Source organism: Thunnus maccoyii, chromosome 5, assembly GCF_910596095.1.
Source record: "Thunnus maccoyii chromosome 5, fThuMac1.1, whole genome shotgun sequence".
Classification (NCBI taxonomy): Eukaryota; Metazoa; Chordata; class Actinopteri; order Scombriformes; family Scombridae; genus Thunnus; species Thunnus maccoyii.
The window spans coordinates 22,753,067-22,776,012 of record NC_056537.1 but is presented as its reverse complement, the minus strand read 5'-3'; the positions used below and the strand labels follow the sequence as shown (position 1 = coordinate 22,776,012).

At 41.2% G+C, this 22,946-nt stretch overlaps 1 protein-coding gene across 4 annotated transcripts in view; it reads right to left on the bottom strand.

Moving 5' to 3' along the window:
* Window positions 1–5,157: 5,157 nt before the first annotated feature.
* trim44 (tripartite motif containing 44) overlaps window positions 5,158–22,946 on the bottom strand; it is a 48,157-nt gene continuing 30,368 nt past the window's right edge. For all 4 annotated transcript variants that reach the window (XM_042412441.1, XM_042412443.1, XM_042412444.1 and 1 more), the window contains exon 6: window positions 5,158–6,678. In XM_042412441.1, coding sequence (XP_042268375.1) covers window positions 6,594–6,678 — 85 coding nt within the window. In that variant the 3' untranslated portion in view covers window positions 5,158–6,593. The remainder of the gene's footprint in view (window positions 6,679–22,946) is intronic.

The window sequence follows — 22,946 nt, the reverse complement described above, 5'->3', positions numbered from 1 at the left end:
TTAATTTTAGAGAAACAATACCTCCAATCTGTACATTACTTTCCAAAATTTAATTTCCATGACATCCCTTCAGTCCACTTTCAAGACTGCCAAAGAGCACTACTCTTGGCAGCAACCCATGCAACCTTGAACTAGAAAACTGAAGCAACACCTGTTATATTTCATTAATCAGTGGGATGAAATTTGTCCTCTGCATTTGACCCATTCAAACTATTTAGCAGCAGTGGGTAGCCATGGTGCAGCCCCCAGGAACCAAATCCAGTTATGAGGTCAGTGCTTTGGTCAAGGGTAATGGCAGGTGCATTCCTAATAAGACCTAACATGCATGTCTTTTGAAGTAGGAGGAAACCCCCAGATAGAAAGGCCCCAGTCAGTCAGTTTCATCTTTGCTATTTTCTCACTTCTGCATTCACTTTTCCAGTGAATGAAACTGTGCCAGAACCACAGCCCCTGAAACAAAAATATCAACTTCTTCTTCAGTATATTTCAGCAAGGTATGCACATTCTACAGTACAGTGCAGGCTTTTCTTTTCATAAAACAGCACAATTTTGGGTGTTTCATATACAAATCAACTGATTTCACTGGTTTCCATCCAAATGCCACAGCAGAATCTCCAGTCTTTTCTAGGATAGGCTGAAGAATGGAGGCCACTGACACTAAGCTGTGAACCGAGAGAAAGCTATTTGTACAGCAGCAGGTATTTAAGACTGCCACTCTCATGCATGTGGGTCCACAAATTGTGCAAAGTGATGGCATTTGATCTCCTTGTGTTAGAATAAAGAGAAATAAATCGAATGGATAAAGCTGAAAACACACCACTGCCGCACACGTCATATGATGTGCCGCCCCAACACCAATAGGAAACATCACGCTGCAAAACATCAATATAGTAGTTACCTGGATGTAACTCCAGTTCTATGAGTACAGCTCGGGATAACAAAATGCCATGGGTGAGTTGCCTATTGCAGTTGTCTATTTTTGATTAATATCGAAATAAACAGATAAACAGCTTGCACACTGCAGGGCTCTGATGTCCACTTATAATTTATTGCACCAATAACCCAATTTATAATTTATTGGTGCAATAAATTATAAGTGGACATCGAAGCCCTGCAGTGTGTGAGCTGTTTATCTGTTTATTTCAACTCTCACTCACTTTCAGCCCAGCACCTGCCCTCTTCAGTTTGGATGTACATGCATACTCCTAGATTGTATTTTTGATTAATAACTTGAAAAAATAATAATCTAAGCAGTGAGATTATGTTTTGAAAGCATCAGATCAACCAACAATGAATTCATTTCTGCCTTGTAGATAGAGGCACAATTGAAATAGTCAAAACTACAGTGAAAAGCTGCAACAAACTAGTATATAACGTCTGCAGTTGGGTCAACGTTGTATTGAAGTACAAAACAGCTTTTTCTCTGGAAAAAAAGTGTTTTCTTTCAGAGGCGGTGATGCTGGAAATAGGACAGTGGCTGGAAGTGTGGAGGGGTGCGTTGCGCCTAGTCGCCACCACTGTGGGGGTTGTACATAGAAAATAACAGGGGTGGCTGTTTTGACGCATGCCGTTCAGTGGCGGTGTGTTTTGACCCTAACTGTTGCCCTTTCTGTAATCCATAGTTCATCAAAATATTGTACATACTGTTTTCCAGCTGCTGATTAATTGTGCAAAGTATACAGCACAGAACATCTATACAGTATTTATACAGTATCTGCAGTAAAATGTAGAGAGGGCAGCAGCACAAGTTTGATGGTAGACTCTGTCCCTGATAAAACTGCTAATGCTATCCATCTCATCAAACATGGAAGCTTGTATCTAATCTCATAGCCTTGGGGCAGACCTGGGGGCCAGACTGCTGCACCCTTCCTCTCCTCAGGCCAGGCCAGAGCAATTACTACTGCTGCTTCACACACAAACCTGTGTCACCAATGCAATTAACAAGCTCCAGAGGAGCCTGGGCAACCAGAGAGGGACAGACTGTGTACACAGCATGAATGATGAGAGGCATGAGGAAAGATGGTACCGAGGAGGAGATGGAGGGAAAACATGTGTGGATCAAGGCAGGTTGCCAGGTTTTAGTGAAGTCAGCGTAGGCGGATGTCAAACTGTCACTTTTTCTGTGGAAGCAAACATGAGAACTTGAGGATTTTAATGCTACATATCATTTTCGGAAGTCATACACATCTTGACATATTTGTGTCAACCAAAAAATTTAATATTCCATTTTGATATCACAATATAGACACATTGTTTTCATTTCCAAGTACCTTTGGGCATGGATTTTAGAGAGCGAGCCTGCAAATGCAATATTTTGCCTCCCACTTCTCTACATTCTACATTCATCCTTGTTGTGGGGATGATTCATCACAGCTGTGACAGAGAGAGTATAATGTGTTACAGCTCCCAGAAGCAACAGCAGTAGGTGTTATCTAGGCGGGATGTTCATTTTATTCAGGGGCACGTTCCATTATCAGCTGGACGAAACCAAGCATCCTGGCCCCTTCTCACTGCATCCACGCCATCATGATCCCCATCTCTATTACTTTGCATGTGAACAGTTTTGTTTTCCCATTGCAAGCTTCATTTTAAACTCTAATCCTCATTCTAAACCCAGGTGTGACTCTGCACTCTGCCCATCTGCTGCTCTTTTGATCACAATATCCCTTCAGTCTCTTCTCCTTCCTACCTTACAATTCCCTTACTTGTCCAAGTAGGATGCTCAAACAGGGAAATATTGCACCTAGGTTAGAGATAGAGGCCCTAAGGTGTCTTTGCTGACTTGGGGATGTAAGAGTGATGGAGGCTGTCGAGACAAGAGATGGATTCCCCGGCCGTCTTGTCTCCACCCAGTCATTGTTCATGAGCTGGGGCTGCCAGACAGCTGTCTGTACCTGCCACCTCTGACAGATGCCTGCTGTCAGTCAGTCTGGGATGGGCCATAGTCTGCGTCACCTTCTCCCCCGCTGGATCTCAAGAGACGAAAATCCACGATTGGGAACAGATTGATTCATTCTCTGTTAGCGGTTCTCAGAGGTGTTTTAGCCCTTTGTTGAACACAAAAAGGAGACAAACTGGAGGTGTTGCTGCAGGTTGTGACTAAAAATACAGATAACATTGCACTCTGATATGTGTCTTTTTTTCTGAAATACTATCTCCATAACTTGGTTGGATTTTTGAAGTTCCATTCCTTTACTCACATCTTTTCTTAGATATGCTAATTGTACCTGCTGTCCACCTCCCATTTTGTATCCAAGATGCATGGCACCCTCATACGGAAGTCACCATAAGGAATAAAAATGTTAAACTCAAAGGTGACGCTACCTTTGAGTCTTTATAACACCATGTCAGATATTGTAATAGTCATGTCTGGCTTCGTTGACTGGTTGAACCAAAAGCAAACAATGGGGACATGAAAAAATGTGGGCAAACATACCTTGACTGATGCCTATTTCCTTGTTTTTGTGTGTTTGTGTGTGTAGAGGCCAAGGGGAAAGATGAATAAGAAAATGCATTTACTGCGAGACAAGCAATACATTCTCTTGAATGGTACAAGAACATGCAATCTGGGCAAGGGCGGAGGTGTATGTCCCTGCAAATAAACTGTCATTTTTCACAGGCTAATGCACATCCTCACACAAATCTAAAAGCACACACATTTAGACATACACGTGCGGCACACACACACACACACACATCTCAGGGCAATGTGTGGTCTGTTATTAGAGAAAAACGTCCTATTTCTCTTCTAGCTTTAACATGCTAATAAACAGAATCATTAAGGCATATCATAGTGGGTTGGTGGGTGGTGAAGCTGTTCCATTACGGTGAAACCACAGACTCCAACTGTCTTTTAAATGACGGCAGAGAGGAATGGGCTCTATTGAAGACAGCAATCAAAGCCGCATCACCACTAGCAAGCATGTCACGTAGCTAATTCAATCTCACAACCCATGAAGCAATTAATTCATGTCAATACAAATACACAAATATTTTCTCTTTGCCCATCAGGAAACGGGGGTCTCACGGCTGTGCTTGTGTTTATTTGTGTGTGTGTCTGTGTGTGTGCGTCTTTATGTCTGTGTGTGAACGTGCTCAGTGAAGTGAACCTGGAAGAGCAGGTGTAATTGGGTGTGGAAAAAAAGGGAACCTTGTGGTATTCCTGGCTAAATGAGATCAGACAATCTTCTCCTCCCCATTTCCTTCCAAGACAACAGGCACATTGTCCCCCCTCAGGTTTGTTATTATTTTGTTGATCAGGTTGGACTCCACGACAGAGGCAACATAGATGACGGAATAATGATTATTCGCCGAAACAGGCCTCCTTTTGATAGCATGGGATAGCCTGTGTCTGGCTCTCCCTCCTCACATTAACTTAAATCGGTTTAGCCACAGCCACACTAAAACACACACAAGAAAAAAAAAACTCTAAAAGGGTTTGAGTGCTCTGGTGCTTGGTCAGTCAGCAGTGGCTTAGTGAATGCTGGGGATCAATGCCTCATGTGGTAAATCATTAAGCCCCATTATTTCTGTAAAGGGAAACTCGCAAGAGAATGCGAATCCAGACGCGTTACCGCCCAGATAGCAATGACCACCGGCTAAATGAGTTTCTCAGAGTCAATATCTCAATACTGAGATCAGACATGCTGAGAGAGCACTCTTGGCTTGATGAAGCATCTCAGGTAAAAAAACAGGTGTGAAGCCAATGTGAGCCGCATGGTGTGATACTGAGAAGGCAAGAGAGGGAAAGTGAGAAAGAAAAATGAGCAGCGGTGAGACAAAGGCTTTCTGATTGTGGCAGCCAGTTGATGAAACTGGGTTCGGGTTTGTCTGGGCCTGTAGGCATGAACCAGTCAGCATTTAAATGCATCTGTGGAGAAGCAGAGAACCTAAAGAGCTCTCCTGCTCCATCCACCGCCCCAATCCCCTTTTGTTCCCAAACCTCCTATTCCCAGTACTATCTGGATGAGTTGCTGCTTTGAATTTTGATGAAGGAAAAACCAGAAATCTGCCCCTTTCCCATATTCTCTTTACAACACTTCATCTCTCTTCCTGTCTCCATCCATCGTCACGTGCCTGTAAGGTTTTCAGATAATAGTGTCACGGATGACTGATGTCTGAGCTTTCAGGTGTTTGTGGTGTTTTTCAAGAGACAAATAATGCAGGAATTTTTCTTAAAGTGAAAACGTGAATGTCATCTGCAACATCCACTCTAAGAAACAGGCTGTTTATTTATAGATTTAAGACAAAAATAGACAAATAAAAACAGAGGAAACATCAGACAGCCTGACTTCCTGTCTGTTGTTACACAAGAATAAAGAATGAGCTGTTTTTTTTTCAATAGTCTGTTGACACATCAACATTTCCCCTGGGTGGGTACACAAATCTCAGTGCATCTTAGTGCAGTGCTAGAGTAGCAAAGTCAGGTTGTTGTCATACAGGCCCCACATATTATGGGTGACACTGCTTCAATTTTGAATTTAAGGCAACAGAATCAATCACATTAAAAACAAACTGCTGGTACAAACAGACTTGCAGCGGTACATCATGAATGAAAGCTATGGCTGAGCGGGTCAAGGTAGAAAGTGCATACGCTTGTCTGAACTGTAATCCGTCATACGCCGCAGATTGGCCCGGGAGTAATGAGCCTTTACATTACAGTACATAGAGAGCAGATACTGCGAGAGGGCTATTTTGCACAGTCAAATTACAGTTCGATTTTCACCTAACAAAGACTCAGCAACATTCACCAATCAATGGGTGTCAAAATGCTCCCTTCTTCTGATAATAGATTTGACGAGTACTTGCATATGAGGAAGCATGCACAAATCTACAATAAAGAATCAGCTGGTAGGGCAGAAAGTTAGGATTGTAGGGAAAGGAGGGTTGAAGACAGTGGGATGAGGGAAAGCACAATAGACAACATTATAGAAAATAAGCTATAGACAGGTCTCCTTTTTTTTTACAATCAAAATATAATACCCAGAAACACCTTTGTGATATATTCTCTCAATGACGTAAGGCATTGGGGCATATGACAAATGTTCCCTTTCTGTGTCTGAGAGTGTCCAAAGTATTTGTCAAAACGACAGAACCAAAATGATATTGCGAATAAATGAAGAGTGAAGCACACCGTGTCACAGAATTTCCCATTTCTGACATCTGTTGGGCTTAACAGATGCTCTGCTCAGCTGCCTACCCAGGCTCCTCTCTGAGTCAGCCAGGCTCACCAGTAAGCCAAGGATCTGACTGGCTGTGGAAATTGAGCCTGATGGTAATTGATTGCACATATCTTGCGTGCTTCAATTAAAGAAAGTTAGTAGCTAGTGAGGGATTAAAAAGTTTGAGAGCAGAAAAGACGTGGCCATCCATATTTGTCACAGCAGTCCTCTTCAAGGTCAGCTCACTGCCAGCAGGCACGGGGAAGGGGAAGGGAGTGGAGGGGAGTGGAGGGGAGGGGAGGGGAGGGGAGGGGAGGGGAGACGGGTGAGAGGAAGACAGCTGACAGAGAGGGCCAGCCTGACAGCTCAACAGGGCTGACAGCTGACTGAAGCAGAAACTGAAGGACAGGTGGATGCGGTAAGAGTCTGTTATCAGGGGGCGTGGTCCATGGATGGTCCAGAATCATTGTCTCCAAAGTCCCGTGGGTCCATGGGGTCTGCCCTTGGCTCTGGCAGCCTGGAAGAGAAATGGCAGAAACAGAAATAAATCAGATGACTTCTCGAGTCTTCCAACTGTAACTAACACCTGAATACAGCCACACAAACTCACATTCCAACCACACACCCTCCACCATGCACACATATTATGGAAATATAATAAACCTTTGTGAAATGTAATCGGCTTCAATCAAGCTACGCCTTAAGTAGAAATCATCCATTCTGTCAGTTTTATATTAGCAGCTCTGTGGTGACAGAGACAAAGTGATAGCTAAATTGCAGGGACCTGTAGCAATCCAAGCCTGGCTGATAGATTCAATTTCACTGGAGACAGTCTACACTAATCATATGCTCTAATTGGACAATGTCGTAAGGGTGATAGAGCACTGCTAGTCCCTGAGAAGCAACTCTCCTCTGTAACTTCTCCCATTCCACCTTCCATCTTTTTTTAATTATGATTTCCCCCCCATATCTACCACATCCATTTTTAAAAGATTATATGTCAGCGTGTTTTCCTAAACACACACTTATGATATGGGGGTGCTGTTTAATTCAATGAGATTCAATTCACTTTAGAGCTATGCCATTTAATTCCGCCATTCAAATGTTTCCTATGACCTTCGGCAGTTAGTTTGCATTTATATTTGTGAATTTATTGTCATTTATCAGAGCAAGAATCAACAAAGAATAGATTATTCCACTCAAATCTTTAATGTCGTACTGATGCACAAACTGGAAGAGAAGAAGGTCAAGTTAACTGCTATGGCAGCTTGACTTACTGTACACTTTTTTTGGGCTTAAAAGTAGTATTACTGATTCTTTAGTTTGGGGACAGAAATGATATAACTGTTACATATGAAGCTTTTACTTGGATGAAAAAATCAGATAACCAGATAAATTGTCAATTAAGCAGCTACATCAGTATGTAACCATAGCGCAGATGCTTTGTTCTCATTATTACATTGGGAGGGAGAGTGGTTCATGGCAACCAATAAAGAAACAGATTATTTGTATATTAAGCAATATCATCACTCATACAAATGGTTACAAAACAAAGTGGATCTAATGAATAAATCATTTCCCCCACGAGCATGGTGAGTATTAACAAAACATACAAACACAGAAAATGTAACTGTATGGAAAGCATCTAAAAGTGGTGGGCAGAGGATAAGATAGCTAAATGAAATGTGGATGTAACAAAAATGTTTCATCAAAAAATATTACATCTCAACATCTAAGTTTAAGTAAGATTTGTTGTGCTCAGAGCAAGGAATGAAAGACAAAAGGACCTAGTCAACATGATCTGTAAGTGATTCCTCTAAAACAAGACATGCTAGCAGCTCTGTGAGGCTGTACTTGGGCACTAAAACCACACCGGTGCTTTGAGCTAAATGCTCAGTTTAGCATGTTAGCATGCTAGTATTTGCTTATTACCTCTAAACACAAACTACAGCTGAGGAACACAGAAATGTTGTTAATTTTGCAGGTATTTGGTCATATATGAAACTAGTGGACAAGTTAAAATTCTGACCTGATGATGGTGCTAGAGAAAAAGTTAAGGGATCATTAAAGTTATTTCAATTCCTTCTGAAGGAGACATGAATCTCTGCACCAAACTTTACGGCAATCCCATCTAATAGAAACAGTTCACTCAAAACCACAAGTGTGAACCTCATGATGGCGCTACAAAAAGTCAGGGGATCATATGAGTTATTAGGATACACCCTCTGGGGACCATGAGTGTCTGTAGAAAACTTTATCTTTATCCATAGTGGTTGAGATATTTCAGTTGGGGTTTCAGTGGTAGACTGACTGACTGGTTATAGAGCCATATTGCTAACATGGCTATCAATAGCCATTTTTTGCTACCGATAATTCAACTCAAATAAGACTTTCTCAACTGCTGAACTTCAAATCTCAAGACTAGAGCTGTAATGATTAAGCGGTTGGTCACAGCTACTAAATTAATCGTCAACTATTTTGGTAATTGATTAATTCGTTTTGAATTTCGTCATTTTTTTAAGAAGAAAATTTCTAAATTCTCTGATTCCAGCTTCTTAAATGTGAATATTTTCTAGTTTCTTTAGTAGTAAACTGAATATCTTTGGGTTATGAACTGATGGTTGGGGCAAAATAAGACATTTGAGGAAGTCACCTTGGGTTGTGGGAAACAGTGATCAACATTTTTCACCATTTTCTGACATTTTATGGACCAAACAACTAATCGATTAATTGAGAAAATAATCAACAGATCAATCAATAATGAAAATAATCATTAGTTGCAGCCCTACTCAAGACTATACACTGTCTATCAAGCTATCAAATCATATGTATTCAGTAAGGGATAATACCTAACAAGTTGTACCCCCCATTCTCAGTCCCTGCATCATCCATTACAACCATGGAACGTACAACTTGTTGGTATTCTTACCATGCATGCTTTAACCTTCTTTACAGGGTTTGTGGATACAAAACAGTTTCACAATATGAACACTGGCTGAAATGAACACTATACAGTACTTGCAAAACATAAGAGCACAACCATGCCTATAATTTTGTAATCTCTCATGCAATATCTGAACAGTTGTCATAAGAACTGAATATGCTTCAGGACACAGAATTGAGACTTGCCTGCATAGAATGATACAATTTTCAATCAAGCAGAAAATTAATAAATGCTAGATAAACCTGTTGGTTTTGTGTTGGTTATCTAGTGATATTATGTGGTCTCTATCTCCTGTCTCTCCTTCAAGGACACAATTTCCATCCATCTCTGCCTCTCTGACGCCGAAGCTTCTCTCCGGCACTATCTTAAACACTGTTCCGCCTCCGCCGCCTCCGCTTTCCTGCCCATGCTGTAATGCAGTACAATCTTTGAGGAAAAATCTACGCATCTGTTAATAGACTGCAATATCTTTCTGAGCGCTGCTCCCTGAGTATTCCTGTTTGACATACTTCTGTTGGCAGAAACAAAGAGCTGCTTCCTCTCCCTTCCTGCACCTCCTCAAGGAGCACATCACCACAGAACAAACTCACAACAGGGCATCTTATCAAAGAGCAGCAACAAATGTGAGCATGCATAAATGCGGCAGTGGCTCAGGAGGTAGAGCGGGTCGTCTGCTAATCTGAAGATCGGCGGTTCGATCCCCAGCTCCTCCAGCCCACATGGTGAAGTGTCCTTGGGCAAGATACTGAACCCCAAATTGCTCCCGCAGGCTGTGCCTTCGGTGTGTGAGTGTGTGTGTGAATGATTAGAAACTACTCCTGATGAGCAGGTTGGCACCATCAGTGTATGAATGCGGCATGTAGTGTAAAGTGCTTTGAGTGGTCGGAAGACTAGAGAGGCGCTATATAAATGCAGTCCATTTACCATATATGTACAGTCGTAAAACATTTTGATGACCTATTGGCTTTTCAGACCTAAATATATTACCTCAAAAATGCCCAGTGGTCAAGCTAAAAACACAAATCAATTCAATTAATTAAATGGGCTTTTGAGAACAACACATTAATATGAATATTGACAATAATATGAATATTAACACAACACTAAGATTGATATATATTAATTATATATATATATACAGTATATCCTATGTATTTTTGTGTTTGTGTGTGTGAGTGCATGTGTGTTGTGTGTGTCTAGATTATTCACTGTCCCTCAGGTTGTGGCATGTTGATACATATTAAGGAGCAAGATATGCCCTGTCTCCTTCTCCCAGGAGTATTTTTATTTTGAAATCTGAAACTACAGAGTTGAACTTGTTAAAGTGAATGTTCCTTATTTCATTGAATATTTTACATTGTAGGAGGAAGTGCATCTCTGTCTCAACCTCACCTGTCGAACAGTGACACCATATTCTGTTCTGTTCTAATTCTGCTCGACATGCATTTGTTGGCGTTTTTCTCATCTGCAGAATTCTGCATGTAAAGATTCTGCTGGATGTTTGTCCCAGTGGGTATAGCTATAATGACTGACCCCATATTTCACTACCATACAGCACAATCGGCAAGATGACACTATCAAATATTTTAAGCCAGATTTTAATTAAAATTTGGAAATTATAAAGATTTTCTTTTAATTGCATTTAGAGCTCTTTCAGCTTTTTCTTTTAGTGCATTCACTGCCATGCTGAAACTCCCTGATGCTGCCATTGTTATACCAAGGTTGGTATAACTCATACTATGTTCAATATGATTATTTATGGTAAACTGGTATTCGTTCCCAGCAGTTTTCAGTTTTAACAAAGCAGCAGACACACATATACACACACACCTTGGCATCAAGTGTCAACTAACTGACTGCCAAAAGAAACGACGATTTTGGACAGAGTGTATACATATGCATACAGGTTTAGTTGCTACATAGGTATGCCATCTCTCTTAAGTATACATTCGAGAGATTAATTATTCAAAAGTGCTGATCCCATTCAAATTCTTGGCAAAGCTACCACGTGTACTTTCATCCACCACACTGATTTTACTCAGCATTCAAATTGTCTACTATATCACACAGGAAAGGCTGTTCAGTCTTTTCGTTGTCAGCACAGCACAAAAGTCTGCACTGAGCTCTCAAATGCAGCTCCCTCCTGTCTGAGATGGTGTTTGGGGTAAAACGTTGGCAGACTTATTTGTGTAAGGCAATTTCATCTTGCATCTCCAGTCAACCAAAACAGTCACCCTGCTCTTCATAAAAAAAAAAAAAAGAAAAAGAAAAAGAAAAAAGAAAGTAATTACAAATATATTCATATGACACAAAGTGAGGCCTCCACCATGGAGGCAAATGAACTATTTATATTCAGACGGTCCTTGCTAAGCCTTAGGACACATGGATGTAATAACTTATTTATTCCACCCGCAGGAAAAAGGCCATTACTTGACAGAGAGAGAGCGAGAGAAAGAGAGAGAGAGGCAGTGAATGGGTTGGGTGGTAGAGAGAAAAAAGAGAGTGGAGCTTTGACATGCAACAAAATGTCAGCGGGTGGGTGATAAATTCCCTACAAGTTAAAGCCCTTGCTTTATTCTCTTTTTTTGTCTGCTCATCTTCCCTGGCCTAAGTAAAAGATCACTTTGCTGTGTTTGTGTGTGTGTGTGTGTGTGTGTGTGTGTGTTTGTGCGAATGGGCGGCTTGTTCCTGACGACTGGGTTCTTTCCTACCATGACTTATTCATAAGCTTTAATGCAGTCAATGTATTATTGATCAGGACCGATCATTGCCTCCTCCACTTGGTGTGACCATGGCCTGCGGACAGAGGCGAGCTGTGGCTGGGAGGCCTGCTGCAGAGCTCTCCGTCTGGGCTTCAGTGAAACACACTGGCTGTGCTCCTTTGGTGATGGATGGACAACAGCTTTAGTGTGTGGAAATTCGAAACTCTGTGTATGTGTGTGGGAAGGGAGAGATAAGAGTTTAGATAGGACTGATAGAGTAGAACAAAGCTAATCTTACTAATGTCCCCTGTCTGTGTGAAACAGAAAAGTTTCTCCAATAGCCCTAAAATGAACACATCGCTCACAGGAGAAAACCTCTACCTCCTCATGAGGAAAACAGAAGGAGGGAGTGTGCATGATCTTGCCTAGACTTTGACTTTCGTCTCTCTCATTCAATTCCTGTTTTGGCCTCAACCCCGTGGAGCTCTCTGGGAGATAGAGGAGGGAGGGGTCCTTGCCCTGATTAAGTTTGAATTCCCTGCTCTTGGCAGAGAAGCTGCAGGACTCCTAAGTCATCATCCGGAAACACTCCCATCACGCCGTGGCAGCCTTGCCAGCTTGATCCAGCCTCATTGCCATATGAATAATCATACTGCAGTAGTTTGGATATGCTGAATGGATTTAAGGTGTGTGTATGTGAGTGCACATGTGTAAAATGATGGAGAGAAGGAAGGGGGTGGAGATGAAGAGCAAACTGGGGTTTGCAGATAGGGCAGCAGGGTTCTTCTTGATTAAGCAAAGAGGTTGAATGAGAATAAGGCTGTGTACACAGCACTAGTGGCAATCATCTGCAGGGGAAAATAACTACTGCAATTTGCATTTCCAAACACCGGTGATGCCATCTAAACGTACTCTATCACATAAGATGGCAGGGCCCATTTCTCAAGCCCTGGAGGTCTATGAGGTTTGGTCTAATGAGAGAGGAACCTTAATGTTTATTGATAGAGCCCATGAGGACAGACTCTTACCCTTACTCTCCAGTGAAGCACTGCACTCTGCCGCTACTTAACGAAGTAAAACTTGTCATTCCTGCAGGATGATTTAACACTACAAACAGCTTCATGACAAGAGATGACCGTGATATGGAAAAATAGATCAAATAGGGGAGTGGAAGGGGGGAAAGACTGAGGGTAAAGCATTAATGACTTGGGGGGAAAAAGGAAAGCGAATGTTTAAAAAACAATAACTAATTTGTAGATGGCAATCTAATAAAAAGAAAAGACATACTGCAGGCTATTATGAGTAATTTAGCTTCTCTGCGCTGATGCTCTGCTGGATCTAATTGGCCGTTGTCCTGGAAGGGTTCCTTCTCTCTCTTTTGCCGTCTCTCTGCCAACTTCCCCTCTTCTCTCTATGGATTTATGTTCCTTTCCTTTCATCTCACAGGCCTGTCTAGGGACGTGTAATTTAGAAATAGCCCCTGCACACACCTTTCATTAAGAGCACCCCTGTGATCTTCCCAACACTTTGCACTGCAATGATCCTGCCAGCTAGAATTTGGGATATAGATGTATCTTAATGAGAAGAAATGTGAGAGAAAAAACAAGGAGGGCAAAGGAGTGACACAGAGAGGTGGAGGGGACTTAAGGAAGGAAAAGCCAATTTATCAGAGTTTCAAGAACACAAAGAACACAGAACAAAAGGAGAAGATCCGGAGTGGTGGCAGGAAGTGACATCATGATGATCTGAGTTTGTTGCTGAGGCTCAGACATGAGAAGGCAGAGGTGATGGGTAAATATGGAAGCTGTGACAGAGAAATACATTTTTTCTATTAAAGGTTACTCAGACCATGATCAGATACAGTGCTTATGTTCTCATGCTCTACTGCAGAGAGTAGTTCAAGCACTGTGGGGACAGACAACAAAAGGTGTAAGAGTCTAGAAGAGTCACATCAATTTTTGTTGATATCTAGTTAAGTTAGAGAATTTGTACTTAATGGAATAAATTCACCTGAAGTAACAAAGGAGGTAATGTAGATACTGATACTGCTACTGGGTGTGATAAATGTAAAAAAAAAAAAAAAAGAGAGGAAAAAAAAAAATAAATAAAATTTAAGCAAATAATTTAGCAATTGATCCAAGAGAATCATCAGTGTTATTCCTCCCAGAATTAGGTGCAACAATTGAAATAGTTGATAGCCATCTTAAACGGTGAATCAGTATCTCTAAAAGAGCTTGATACTGGTTAGAATCGTATTTTCAAGAGAAGACTTTCAGTGTTGGTACTATGAGTTTTGTTCTTTTTTCTATTCATATGCTACCATTAGGCCACCCTGTTAACAAATAATCTCAGTTTCCACACACTGTATATGGTTAACACACATAATATGTGACCTAAGTACCCAAATGATGTTCTTCATCTACTTTCAGAACCATCAAAATTGTGTTTTGAAATTTTTTACAGTTTAATGCAAATACACCAGCAGATTCTGTGCATATATAGTCTGTGACTGTATAGCTTTTCTAATCATCAACAATCTTGGCTCATTATCTCATTATGTTTTTTTTTTTCTTAACAGCACCATACAAAGGCATATATGTATAATATAACAGATTTCTGCTGTCCCATGCTAGCAGAACTTTGAAAGAGTCATTCATACTGTAGCTCTGTATTCTTTATACTGTTGACATAATTGTGCATCCCTTCATGTCATTCAAAATGCAGCTACTCAAGTTTTAACTGCTAAAAAGATACAAAAGCATTTTGCTCCGACTCTTCTATCACTTCACTGGTTACCTGTTATTTTTAGAACTGACTATTTTAAAATTTGAGTGATTGAGTTACTTTAAAAGCATGACTGGGTCTGCCCCATGATACATCACAGACCTTTTGACAGTTAGTGCACAGACTGAGATCAAGCTAGGGAGGTCAGTAAAATGTTTGAAGTCACTTCTATCAATCCTGTCTAGGCTTGCTTAATAAATAAATTCTTCATGTTGATAACCTCCTTGTCTTTTATAATTTATCTTACGTGTAGATGTTTTTTTTTTTTTAATCTGTTGATGTCTACAACAATTTTGGCCTCATTCATTTTTGTTCCTTTACCCTATCCTGATTGATTTGTATTTTAAGACGTCTTCTGTAAAAAACACCATTATCCTCAGCTAACAGACTTTCTGTCCTGTCATGGTGGAGAGATAAAATGTCACAGAGTGTGACAGCAGTTATTGAGAAGCCAGGACTCTATTAAGACTCTGTGGTGAGAGGCTGCTATGTGGGCACAGGTGCTACCAGCTGTGCAGGTGTTGGAGGTGGATGGCAGGTTGGATGACTCACAGCCTGACTTTCATGACTGTTTCACTACTTTGCTTTTAAACCACTGACACCAAGGATTTGCATTAGATGGCTGTTTGATTAACTGATTCTGTAATGCCTAAGCCTTTTAATTAGATTATTAAATGAACTGTGATATAGTACATGCACCCACCTACTAGAAACGTCGTCCTTAAGCAAAAATTGAAGCCATGTCTAATGTTCTCTGATGCAGTAACACACACACACACACACATACTCTGCAAAGCAGACACATAGGGATCCATGATGTTAGCAATATGCCTTGAGACAAAGAAAACAACCACAACACTGTTCTTCCTCCATGAGATGAGAGAATAATCTACGTGGGTGTCAAAATCCCCCTAGGCATTTAAATGATAAATCCGTAAAATTTCTTTATGGCCTGCGTCTGTGCAGCAACCCCCAGTTGAGCCACAGTCGCAGCAGTATTGGCTTTGTTTACATAGTGATTTATTGGACTGAGCAGTTTCTTTTCCCTAGAAACATAACTGTCTCTGCTCATGATATCCGGGCTGACCACAGCAAACTGCATACACTGAAGGAAAATGTGGTGATAATTTAATATCTAAACTGACAGCTTGATCAAGCAAAAAAAGTGTTATCATTTATCTTATCAATTATGAATCAAACATGAGTCTTTCTCAGTCATTACATCGCATTTTGAGATGAAACACAAATATGCAGACGTGTACAATTTACATGCGCATTTACATGAAATTAATTATTGACTGTATCCAAATGCCTGAAAATTAGTGGGAGAGAGTGAAGACAACGGACTGACCAAAGAGAGAGACTACCGTCATGTGTTCTGAGCTGACTGAATAATTGCTGCAAACAATGACAATCTGCCTCTTTCAGATTCACTGGTCTATCCCTACTGTTCACTGGGACTGTCTTCCCCGGAAAAACAATGCAACACCCTGTGGTGTTTCCATGCTGTTCCAAAGACTTAATCAGTTCATGGAGGAAGAGAAGAGACAAGGCGCAACAACAGCCAAAGCATTATAGTACAGGGGACAGAGCTAGGGGCTGTTTACTACGACCCTTTGTGTGAACTGCAGCTTATTCATCAGAACAAAATGAGAGGCGAGGATAAACCCATCTCATCATCCACCAGTTGTATCGCCTCAAGTAGGCCCCATTCAAACGTATGTTCATTCATGCCATTGTTTTAGAATGTGCATCAGGAAGCACGGGGCGTAGCACTCCAACCAAGGATTGCGTGCAGTCAACTCTCTTCATGATGCATCTATTATCCTGAGGACGCCTTCTCCTGCACACAGACTGTGAACAGTTCGGTGGAAAGGTCAGTGATGCGGAATAAAATACTGTGCTGATGCTCAGCCAATCAGAATAATCACACAGGTTTGTCTGCAGTGCAGCAGGTGCGAGGAGGTTGGATGAAAACCGTTATCCCTCCGTGAACTAATGTCTTGCTCATTTCGACACAGGTACCCGTCGTTACAGAGGAATTAATGTCGAGCCATTCAGATAAGGGTATTAAACCACTGTGAAGACTCAATCTTACATTGGCTCATTTAGTGATTTTACCATTTCTGTGGCCACTGGGGCAATTGAGGAATTAATTGAGGAGAACTCGAGTATGCCTGTCCATGTAGCCCACAAAAATAAAACTGCTCATTAGTGTAAATTTGAAATTAAATCTGACCTGAACACGCATCCGGGTTGTTATTCACTTCAGGTATATAATTGTGTGCGGACCATCAAGTGTGGAAAATACACCACAATGCTTCCTTTAAAGCCCCTCGTCACTGAGATGCAATCTGACAATCAACAATTACCCTGAATGGGTAACACCCCTGTGTAGCACAGGACTGTGCCTTCCAATTTTCCAGAGCCATTATACTCTTGGTCACAAATTAAATGGCTATGAACGACATTAAGAAGATCCCTTAGAGGGGAGCAAGGAGGAGATAATGGAATCACCTTAATGGTTCCCTGTTGTATAACAAAGAGCAAGGGGAGTGAGGACAGACATGTTGGCTGTTGTCTGCTAACGAGAAGTTCAATCTTAGGGGGCTTATATTGTGTCATTTCATAGTATTATTAATTTTCCATTCTTACAAATATGTGCAGCAATTCATTTCTAAAACATAGTAAAACCCAGATCCATAAAGAGACCCAGTGGGTGGTTATGAAACAGGATAAATGGCTCACTGTTTTCTACTATCCTTGCTTTTTCTCACCACACAAAGTAAATGCTATTGTTTGGTGTTTCACTGCAACAGAGAAATGACCCAGTCCTCGAGTGGTGCAGCTCAAAATGGAACTGATGACAACCTGAGCTCAGTTTACAGGTTACGGCTGATGTAATGGGCTGCTGTCTCCTGACAGGCTTGGACAAACTGCTAAAAGGTTAACTGATAGTTCAAAAAGTGAAATGGACCTTAATAAAAAAAAGGAGTGGGGGTGGGGGGGGGACCATTTGCAAAGAAGAAAAAAAAGCCTTAGTCTTATTGGGAACAAGGTTTAGGTGTTTCACTCACCTCTGCAGCGTAGGAAAGAATATGGGACTCTTTAGTAATAAGTCAGTAAGACTTAGAGTTATACAGTTCAAAAACTTACACAGAGCTTATATCATTCCCTCCAGACTTGAAAAAATGGATCCATGCTCCTCTGATCTCTGCTGGCATGATTGTGGACAAATGACTTTAATTCTTATACTGTGGCACTGCCCAATAGTCAGGTCCTTCTGGACAGAAATGTTTAATTCAATACCAGTAAGTATGACTATAAACGTCCCACCGTGGCTTGTTGTTTCCTTAAGGTCTATGTCCACGTAAAGATAGAAAGATAGCAGGCCAAGTGTTTTTGGCTGCTAAGGGAATGATTTTGTTGAATTTGACAATTCGCAACACAACTGTTTACTTGATTTTTTTATCTTAATAGTATGGGAAGAATTTATAATATCTAATATTAACTACTATTCAGATTTTTTTTTTGATCAGATGAAGAGCTGCATTTCGAAATTACACATTCACAGTGGTATTATCTTTTCCATCATACCTTCTCTTTGTTTTTGAGTCTGTATCTAAGATGATTTAGAAACTTAAAGCTCAGGTAAACCCTTTGATGACAAATATATATATATAACAAAGAAGAAGGACGGAAGAAAGAAAAGGAAAACAGAAATCTGACTTCTTGCACCTGAGTTACTTCCATCCCCTTTTCAGTGTAACTCAAACTGTCAAAGCAAAAAAAAAAACATGAAAGTCTTCTGGCCACATCTCAATCAGGAATGTGAAAGCATGTAATACTGTATATTTAGCCTTTGATCACCACCATGGTTAAGTTCATCTGTTTGGGTCAAAATGTGTAAACTCATCTATCAACTGTCTGGATAAATTGAGTCACTATTCTTACAGAACGCTGAAATAAAATAAACAGTAAACTGACATGAAGCGACACAATTTAATCACACAGTGGTTCAATTCAGCCGTCTGAACAAGTCTGTCAAACAGAATTGTATTACACTGAGTAAACACAGTGTATGACCACTTACATTGGGGAGGTATGTTTTCCTCGACTTTTATCTGGACTCTGTGATATATTGTAGCTATTTGTATTGCAAAATATTGTGTATTATAAAATCTTTATCATAATACCGTCATCATCAGTAAAGCATGTCAATGTCATTGTAAACTACTCTCATGAGTGGTTTACAATATAGTTGATTCCTTCAGCGCAAGCTTCAGGCCAAAAATAATGTGAGAGACTGCTATAAAAATCTAACAAACCATGTTCCTGTTCAAACCCTTTTCAATTAGGAAACAACATGCCCTTTCCTCTGGCACTGCTCTCAAGCCAAACTTTATATTTTTGCCCCTTTAGTGGTAAGCATCTAATAATAGCAAAGTTGTCTTTCCATGTTGCATCCACACAACAAATTTGTTTTCTGGTGTGTAAAGAGCATTGCAGCCTCACAGGGCTGCTAGTGCAGCTGCAGTCTTTCAGTCTTTTCCTCCTTCTGTTCTCTTGTTGTTGTGCTCCTCTGTTTATACTCATTATGGTAGTTAAATAAAACATAAAAGCACTTTTAATAATTAAATTCCTTCTCAAACACACTTTAGCACAGTGCCATTGTCTGATATTGTGTTATTGTTAGGTGCTTATATTCTTATTTAGTTGCATTTTTGCTGTAGCACTGGCATTGTTGCATGTGATTGGAAATATAATGTCAAACCCCACCTCTTATATGTCTAAATGCACATAGCTTGATCAGAAATATTCTCTGATTAAAGCTGATCACTTGTTTTGTCAAACCAGTTATCTAAGTATTAATAATAGGCATACTGTACACACATATCTGAGGCACAGACTGTGTTGATTTTGCTTAATTATACAGGTCCCAGGTCAGGGGATAACTGATACTTGCTAAGTACAGCAAAACCTAATTTTCCTGAATGTTTCCTTAAAAACATGCAAACTTTAAATGCAGATTATATCTTTGGCTTAAATTGAAATTTGTGTAGTATCTAATACTCCTTTGAAGTTTGAATCTCAAGCCCACAAGAGTGAGAAATGGAGAGAAAACACATTGGAGAGATAAACTTTTATCTGTCCTTTGGAAAGCACACAGGATCAGCTTACAGGTAATGAATAGTGAGCGCCTACGCTGTCCCCACACTCACTTTAACTTAAGACTTTTTTCTACTTTTTCCAATCTCTGTCCCTCAGCGTGTCCTGTATCTGCTTTTCAATGGTTTCTCCTTTTTTCTCTTCCTGTTCCTCAAGTCATTTGCCCCCGCCGACCTCTCTCTGTCCCTCTCTGCCTTTTGTCGTCGCCATAGGCACCATCGATCCAGAGTTACTGAAGGGAGTCCTTCCTAGCCTGATCTGCACAGTCAGTCATGTGACCACTGTGCTGGCTCTGTCCCAGGGCCAGACAGCCATTATGAAGACTGACTGGTCACAGCAGCGCCCACACACTTGGCAGGCTGGCAGAGCTGCCCCCTGTTGCCTCTTTCAAACGGCCCCTTCTCTGACAGCAGAATGCCGGCGCCACCTTAATCAGTGGGCTGCCCAGGTGCCTCGACGAGCTGTCCCAGAATCTGGATCGCTCTGGAGAGATTTTAAAATTAAAAGGCTGTTTACACCACACTTGGAGCAATGATACAAACTCCTCCTCTGTCAGCAATCTCCTCTATCAGAGATGGAGGGATGTCAGAGGCACATATGGTCAGAGAAGAGGAGGAGGAGCAGAGGAAAAAAGAGAGGGAGAAAAAAAAAGTGTGCGTCTATGAGACAAACACACAGAGCTGGAGAACAGACTGGCTATTAGGCAAAGCCTTCTGTCATATGAAAACTCCCCCTCCCCTGCATCTAATCCCTGTCATCCAAGCCCTCAGTGTGAAGGACACCCAGACAGACAGCCCAGAAAACCTGGGATCCAGACTGTCACAACTCTCATCTCGCTTGATAAAAGTCTCATATGCCTCATCCGTCCCTCCCCCTTTCTTCCTCTGCAGAATGTTAAACACGCTGTGGAATAAAGGACTTCCCTCAGGGTGCAGCACAAAAGTCTTTCTCTTGCAACAAACAAAAAGATTAACAGCTGTGATCTCAACAACAAAACCAGCATAAAAGAAAAGTCCTGCCAGTGAATTTTGCGCTATAATGCAAACATGTAGGCTAAGCATCAGACTTTACATGCCAGTCTGCACAAACTGAGACTAGTTTGGGTTTTATTAAGTCTGAACTGGAATTTTTGTTCCTGCTGCAGCAGCATAGTTAGATGCAGGATTGCAACACAGTGAAATACAGTCATGGGACTTGACAGCTCCCCAGTACTGCCTAACTAATAAACTTTTATGTGTTACTAATGCATCCTGTAAAACATCACTCATGAAAGACTGTCTTCTCCTGAAGGTGACATGCCCCCGTAAGATATTTAATCGTCAGGAAACCGGTGAGAAAAAAAATTGACCATCCTTGGAAATTGCATTTTTATCTGTAATCACAATAGATTTCAATTTAAAACATATGTGCACAAAATTCACAAAAATCAAAAGCAATGATATGTAATAGTTTTAAAAAATGTAAGCAATTATCCTGCTCAACAGGGAAACCCAGACATGCAAATGGGACCTCCATCAAAAAAAAAGCAATTAATTTTTGGTTCACGTCCCTCCCCTCGCAGAACATCGCTGGATTAAGGTGATTTTGTAAAGTGCATGCTAAATCTCCCATTAGAATCCTGGGGTAGTAATAAATCCCAACCATCTCCTCATTCCTCTCTAGCCAATACCATAAATCTACATGGTGACAGGGCTTGTCGTGGGGGCTGCTGAATTAAACATGCCAACCTTCGCAACACTCCCCCTTCCCCTCACTGGCAGAATAACTGAGCAGAGGGACGAACTGTGGACTAGGAGAGAGAGAGTGCCCTGACAACCGCCCCGCTGAGCCGTCAAACATGTGCTGTGACGTTGTTGCTGTGTCCAACTGCGGGAGCTGCGGAAAAGGGAGATGTTTGCCAATTGTGTGTGTATATGTGTATGTGTATGCGCTTGTGCATCTTCTGTGTTGACAGTTCATACCTAGGGCCAGAGGTTTGATAAGGCACTGATTCATTGCCCTGTGGTTCAGCCTGCCACTATCGTCTTCCTACATCTCCACCAAGTTGAAATCAGACCTGTAATTCCAACCCAAGGCTAACACACTGTGATGAGCGCGTGTGTGTGTGTGGTTAAAGGGGACATGCTAGGTGAGACAGTGTGAAGCATCTGTGAGTGTAAGCATCTTCCTGTCTGTGTGGAGAGACAGTTGCCTTGTTCTTTCCATTTTTCCTCTAATTACCCTAACCATGCAAGTGTGTGTGTGTGTGTGTGTGTGTGTGTGTGTGTTGGTGTTGGAATGAATAATGAATGTTTATACAGAGTGTGACATTTTTTGAGTGCTTTTACTCGTGTGTGTGTGTGTTTGCGTGTGTGTGCGTGTGTGTGCGTGTGTGTGAGAGCATTGCATGCATGATAGGGTGCAAGGCAAAGTCTGTACAGATCCAGTATGACAATCTGCCTTGTAGATAGAACACTGAGAGAGGACGAGTGTGTATGAAGAGCGAGAGAGAGGAAATAGGAGAGAGAGAATATGCAGCTTCCATAGAACCTATTTCTTCTGTTTGTAAATGGGTATAAATCCCTGACATGAAACAAGACAGGAGAAGAGGGAGCTCTAATGGCCTTGTCCAGGTCCTGCTAGTCATATCAGCCTCATATCCAGGTCAAATAATGTTATTCTCAAATGCAAACAAAACTCACAAGCGCTGGTAGATTGTACAGCATGCTACATACCCATCAGACCAATGAGCAACTGGCTGATTGGCAGTTTCCCATGGTGATGATTTGAGCTGACAACATTGACATTTGCTGATCATTACAGTCCAGCTGTTAAATGTTCAGATCGGATAATATGTAACCTAAAAACGCACACCAGCGACTGTATAGATTGTTCAAATGAGAATATGGCGGTCTGAACTGGCAAATCACCATCCCTGCTAATGCCACAACTATTTTTAGCCAGGCTAATGGCATGTCTCTGGGGATGGCAATGTCTGTCTGTAGGTCGGTCCACCACATTGGTCCAGAGAGAAATATTTCAACAATGATTAGAGGGACAGAAGTTTTGTTAGACATTAATGATACCCAGGCATGAAACCAACTAGCTTGGGTGATCTCATATCGTTTCCTCTAGCGCCATCATGAGGTTGACATTTTTGCTTTATAGTGAAATGTCTTAACATGAAATTAGGCATGGATGACCATG